General features: G+C 29.9%; 1 protein-coding gene across 2 annotated transcripts; it reads left to right on the top strand.

The window, feature by feature from the left end:
• Positions 1-4,934: 4,934 nt before the first annotated feature.
• Positions 4,935-6,663, top strand: LOC120155776 (rho GTPase-activating protein gacU-like). Of its 2 annotated transcripts, none has more exons than XM_039167240.1 (2): positions 4,935-5,844; positions 6,572-6,663. In XM_039167240.1, the coding sequence occupies exons 1-2, from the start codon at positions 4,973-4,975 to the stop codon at positions 6,630-6,632; spliced, it is 933 nt and encodes a 310-aa protein (XP_039023171.1). In that variant the 5' UTR covers positions 4,935-4,972; the 3' UTR covers positions 6,633-6,663. The 2 variants fall into 2 exon arrangements, with proteins under 2 accessions (XP_039023171.1, XP_039023172.1); XM_039167241.1 differs by having other exon boundaries at positions 4,935-5,848; positions 6,576-6,663.

The raw sequence follows: 6,663 nt of genomic DNA, 5'->3' as shown, positions 1-6,663 counted from the left end.
CAAAAACATTTTTAGTGTATATCTCAAATTTTCATTTAGTAAGGAGTAAAAATTGATATTTGAAAACTTGGAGTAATATTTGTAATATTCAAATAATTGAATCAAATATAATATTTAAATAAAATCTTAAAATTAATTTACACTTATTTGTTATATCGAAATATCAAAATGTTTTCAACAAATATTTTTAACAAAATAATATAATAATATTATTATTACAATAATATACTCAATTATATTTTAATAATATATGATACTATTATATTCTTAATATATAATAAATTATTAATAAAAGTTATATTATTTCTTAATTTCTTAAAAATAATATTATTGAATTATTAATAGTGAATAATTTTATTTATGTATTTAATATTAATATAATAGTATAATAATATTATAAAAATTCCATAAAATATATTAATTAATAATTTTAAAATATAATATAATATTTTATTTTTATATATAGTCAATATAATTTATCATATTTTTATTTTAATAGAAAATACTAGAGTAAATATTTTTTATTTATAAAAGTATAGAAATAATACTTTAATAATAATATTAGCATAAATAATATTAAATAAATTATTCTAATATTTTTATAATAATAATAATATTAAGTTTTTATAATAAATAATATTATTTATTATATTTTATATTTACAATAAATAATTTCTAAAAAAATTATCAACTAGTGAAAAATGGTTTACGCAATATCTTCCAAACACCATAAAACATTTTCCAGAAAATGTATCATCTAGTGAAAAATGATTTACACAATATCTTCCAAATGGACCCTAATAGGGAACCTCAAAAATTATTTTGGGATTTATAGTATTTTTTTACAGTGCAGGATGAACTCGTCATCTCGAGGTGACGAGTTTTATGAGATATATTTTTTATTTTGGACCTAATATTTTAATATTTCTCCTATAACTCATCGCCTCCATATGAGTTCCAATTAAAAATTATTTTTTTCAATATTATTATGTGAAATTTTATTTTTTAAAAAGATACAGCGGACGAGTTCCTTTATATATATATATATATATATATATTGCTGAAAATAACAATAAACTATGAATATTAGAGTAGACCTTCATATATGCACATTAGGGAAAAAACTACAAACTTAATACATTAACATAAAGACATAAATAAGACTAACCTTACAAACACCATAAACATTAAATAAAATCATCAACATAGTAGTATTGATTAAGAAGTTTTAATCTTTGTAATCAATAGATTCATCAAAAGTAAGATTAAGATCTTCAATTCCCCATTATTTTTATTGTTGCATTTACGTACAAATTGGAACCATGGTTCTGGGTCTCCATCATCTATGTTTTTTTCTTGGTCATTTGTCTAAGTTAGTGGGATATTCGAGTTGGAAGCAACATCCACAATGGTACGAGCAAGGTCAAGATCATCGAACTCTACAAATAAATCGATATTAGACAAAGAGTGATAGAAATATATCTCAATCATGCCAGCAAGGTCTACACTATCTCTTAGATGAAACCTCGTGCATGATACTGGAAATTTATCATAAAAGAAAAATATTCTTCTACTACTTCCAAGTAGGACTCTTGTTTCTATATTGAACTTTAACTCGTGTAGTTGGTTTTTTAGGAAACACACGGTTATAGATTTGTGATCGTAAAAAATAATTGCACAAACAGTTGACATATTTAGAAAAAAAACTCAAGTTTTTGAAGTGAAAGATTGAAGGGTATTTTGATTTTATTGAATGAGCTCTAAAAAATTCATCTTGTGCACTATTGCTGCAATAAATAAGTTTTAAAAAGTTATTGAAATTTTATTTTATTGTTGCAATAAATGACCTTTTAAATATAGTTGAAATAATGCATTGATTGAACATCAAAAAGTAACTGGAACAGTGAAAATTTTGCCCTTGTTAAAATAAATATTTTTTATAATTTGAAGTGATAATTTAATATTGAGTTTTTTTTATTTGAGTTGATTTATCTTTAAAAAGTGGTGAGCGACGGCCAAGAGCAAGAGCCCCCACTGCAATCAGTCCATCATTCTCTCCTATTGGTCCGAATTCATCAGATTCTTAGAAGCCATTAATGAGGCTTTTACCCAAAAGCATAGAACGATACGAAGGTTTACTCGGGGCTGTGTTTTCCGAGGGCTGAGTCTGACTTTCTTCTACCATGACAACATCGGGAGTCTTCTCCATGTCACCCTTCGTTATTGCGTTGATCTTCTTTTTGCTTCTTATTAGGATGTCATTTATTGTTCAGAGCGTTCCTCTCTCATTTTCTTAAATATTATTCCAAATATCATAAGGATAAAGCACATATGAATACATAACGTTCTTATTCTTTGTCTTAGGTAATATATGTATCCAACAATAAAATTGATTGGGCATTATATATATGTATTAATATTTTCTAGGTTTATTTAAAGTTTATGTCTCTCTTTTCAATAACATAAATTTAAATAATAAATTTGAATTAGCCACTCTCTCCTTTCACCCTCTCTCTTCTTTTTTTCTTTTATCATTTGTCATTTTCTATAGATCGAATCAATTTTTTCTTCTTTGATTTTATTTAGCCAACGGCGATTTCAGTTTTGATTCTGGTTACCGACTATCGTTTGTCTTTTTTCTTTGTTTCTTTTTTAGTTTTTAAATAGGAATAAATTTATCTTTGTGATACGTTTATCTCTTCTTTTACGTAGGGATGGCAACGGGCCGGGTTCGGGCCGGGTATTGATCCTCCCGTCCCCGTCCCCGTTTAAAAAATCGGTACCCGTCCCCATTTAAAAAATCGCGGGGATTTAAACGGGGATCCCCGTCGGGTAATCGGGAAAAACCGCGGGAAACAGGTATCCCCGTTTAGCACAAACGATTATTTAAACGGGTATTGGGCCAGGTATTGGGTCGGGTATTGGGTCGGTATTGGGCTGGGAATCGGGTCGGGTATATATATATATTTAAATTAAATATATATTTTTTATTTAAATTAAATTTATTAATATTATATATATATATATATAAATAAATAATTATTTTTAATATTTATCGAGTCGGGTATCGGGGCGGGTAATCGGGGCGGGGATTACCAAATTCGTCCCCGTCCCCGTCCCCGTTTAAAATAAATGGGTTTTCCCCATCCCCGTCCCCGTCCCCGTTTATCATCCCCGAACCCGACCCGTTTAATTCGGTTTTCGGTTTTCCCCGTCGGGTTCGGGTTTTTTTGTCATCCCTACTTTTACGGCACGTTTATCTTTTCATTTTGGTAGTTTTTCAGTTTTTTTGTTGTTGTTTTCGTTTATCTTTTTTTTCTCAGGGTTGGATTTGAAATCACCACGACTAATCAAGATGGTGCTTATTTGTTATCATGTTGATATTCCATGCTTTCGACCATCGGATTGATTTGGATATGTATTTTGTGTTCGTGGATAGTTTTCTCACGTCGCTCGGCTCTGATTTACGATTTTTCGGTGATCCTCTAACTATAGAGTGTTGCTTTGTTGAGTCATTCGACTATTAAAAGTTACAAAACAATCACCCAACTATTCGTTATATTCCAATTTTATTATTTTTCGTTTAAAATTGACAATATTCTGAGCTAAACGTTAACATATTGATTGTGATATGATAAAATTTAATCCCAAAGTCTCAATCATCAATATAACCATTTTTTTAACGAGAAATGACGAGTTTAGAACATAATGAATAGTAGTGTGATCATTTTGTAATTTTTAATAGTCAAAGAACTTAACAAAACAACATTATATAATTGAAGGACCGTTTTGTAACTTCTAATATTCGAGAGACTTAATAAAACTATATTATATAGTCAGAATACCATTTGTGTACTTTACCCTTTAATTAGTTGGTAATACAGTAAAAACATATTTAAATATTCTTTTGAGCAAAAATCAAACGACCTTAATGGTAAAGGAATTATTATTTCTTAAGGTCTCGGGTTCAAGCACTAGAAATCTGGAGGCGAGAGCGTTTAATGTCAAATGGTTAAGAGTTATCTTTAAACATATAATACCTTGTGTTTATCCCATATTAATAAAAAATATTTTTATATTTTTTATTGATATTATGATTTTATCGCATAAAATTTTATATGTTTGTTCTTTAACATATATATTTTTTTCATCTACGTAGAGATAAATATATAACTTTATATTAATAGTATAATTTAATAAAAATATAAAAAAAATTCATAAAAGTGTTAAAATTTTCAAAATATAATCATTCCTAACATTCCCTCAATTCATCCATGAGCTCATCAACAGCTATCATAGAAACTTACAAAATTAGATTTTAAGTTGAATTTTTTAAAATATTTCAATGAATATAACTTGTTAAATACGTAGCCAACACAAGGGCTAAAAGTCAGAGCACTAACACGAGGGGGACAAGGGGGTGTTTTTAAATCCACACAACAAAAAAGCATAAGCCACTACCTCATCAAATCACATACATATCTACACGCACGTATATCAAGAAAAAACAATACAATTTCAGAAAGGGATGGCCCTCTAGAATTTCTTGACTTTGATGCCCCTCAAATTCGATTTTAATATAGGATAAATTATGTATTTAGTTATGTAGCTATCGTTTTAGTTTTATTTTGATCACATATCATTAATGATATGATTATTTTTTTAATTATGATATAATATTATCTTATGATGACATATCAGCATCACCTTTAATTTTTCAACGATGGATTATTAAAATAGAATCAAAACGTAAAGTTAAATAAGATATTTGGGAAAAATAATAGTTAAATTTTTAAAAAGAAAATAAAGTGATAGTTGGGTGACTAGATACGAAATTTTACCCTTTATATATTAATTACGAATTTCTAAATCAATAAACCAGCTTGTAAAATCTCAAAGTTTGTGGGCACTTGTCGCCATTTAAACCAAGTTTTTTTGTTGAGACAAACACAGAAAGGGGTCGGTGAAGAGAATGGCTCCACATCCACCTTTTAAGCAATCTGCGATAACTCCCTTGCCTCTTCCTTCACCTCTCAACCACTTCTCTTCCCAAAAAAACATGTTCGATCCCAGCAAAGAACAGCCCAAATCCTTTTTCAGTTTGTCGGATCACTTAAGATTTAGTAATAGTTATGGCCGTGCCATGAACAACGATTCTAAAGCGACGAAAACAGCTCAAAACCATGCAAATTACAGCAGCTGGAACGATGAATCTGGGGTTTCCAGTCCTCCGTTGTGGAAAACCAGTCCTCAACATGAAAAGACCACCGATTACCGATGCCTCTCGCCGTCGTCGAGAGCTCAGGCCATCGCCAGAGGCCAACGGGAGCTTATGGAAATGGTTAGTAAAATGCCCGAGTCTTGCTATGAACTCACGTTGAAAGATCTCGTTGAACATCAGCAGCAGCAGGCGGTTGTCGATGAACCAAAAGAGGAAAGTTTCGCCGGAGGAAGAAGTTCGAGTTACAAGAGCGAGAGGCAGAACAGTCAAAAACAGCAGTTTAATAGGAGTGGGAGCTTGGATAATGGAGGTTTTCTTTTGAAAATGGTGTTTCCAGTTTCCTTGGGGTCTAAGAAAAAGAAGAACATCAACAACAACAACAAAAAGAAGAATGATTGTAACACAAACAATAATTCCAAAGTTTCTCCAAAGCCAACTGTAGCAGATGCATCTAGTAAGACATCAGAAAAAGATTGGTGGAAGAAGAGATCGGAGTCGAGCGAGAGCGACGGCGGTGGATCGACTATAAACAGAGGAGGCACCAAGAGCAGCCGTAGCAGCAGCAGTAGCGGAAGCGGCAGAAGCAACGGCTGCCGGAGCATCAGCAGTACTACCAGCCACAGGTATGAAAGCGGAATTTGTCAAACAAGACGATATCTTTTTGCATAAAAAAGGGTTAAACTATATATTTAGTACTTAAACTATTAATTTTATTCCGTTTTGGTACCTAAACTTTCATTGTTTTTAAAATCATACCTAATGTTTACATTTTGTTTTGTTTTGTTTTGGTAAGTAACTTGACGGAACTGTAGTACGTTGTATTTTTTTATGGGTAAATTGTATCATTTATCATTTAATTATCTTTTCACTATTATTTTGGTCATTAAAATTTAATTTTTTTTAAATTTAATTATTTAATATTTAAATTATTTTTAATTTAATCACTCTAATAAAAATTTTAAAAAACATGAATAATTTAAAAATTGAGTAGTTAAATTGAAGATTTTTAAATTTTAATGGCCAAAATAAAAATAAAAAAAAAGGTTGGACGATGAATGATAGAATCTACTTATAAAAATATCATGTATGTCAGTTCCGATAAGTCTTTAATGTATGGTACCGAAATAAAATCCAAACTAAGTGTTATGTATGATTTTAAAATAAAAAATTTTAAATTTATATACTAAAATAGAATAAAAGTAATAATTTAAATATTAAACGTGTAGTTTATCAAAAAAAAAAAAACTTTTCTATATAAACCGATTAAGCTTATGTAAGAGATTAAATTCATGAAGTTCCATGAGTTTACTGTGCTTAAAGTTGAAAAAGGTTGTTTTGTGGTAAATGCAGGCATAGAAGGAAAGGGTGCTTGGCTTTCATCTTCTGCAGGAGAAACAAAGCATCGCGGTAAAAGGGGAACCTTGAGAGTTCAGCCCATCTTT

This window comes from Hibiscus syriacus, unplaced genomic scaffold (genome assembly GCF_006381635.1).
Source record: "Hibiscus syriacus cultivar Baekdansim isolate YM2019G1 unplaced genomic scaffold, ASM638163v2 tig00111208_pilon, whole genome shotgun sequence".
Classification (NCBI taxonomy): domain Eukaryota; kingdom Viridiplantae; phylum Streptophyta; class Magnoliopsida; order Malvales; family Malvaceae; genus Hibiscus; species Hibiscus syriacus.
This window is presented reverse-complemented; position numbering and strand designations above follow the sequence as displayed.

Bases quoted from the DNA above. Each gene is read 5' to 3' on its own strand.
- LOC120155776 (XM_039167240.1), top strand. From the start codon at position 4,973: ATGGCTCCACATCCACCTTTTAAGCAATCTGCGATAACTCCCTTGCCT. The intron at 5,845-6,571 runs GTATGAAAGCGG...TGGTAAATGCAG, and splicing joins AGCAGTACTACCAGCCACAG to GCATAGAAGGAAAGGGTGCT.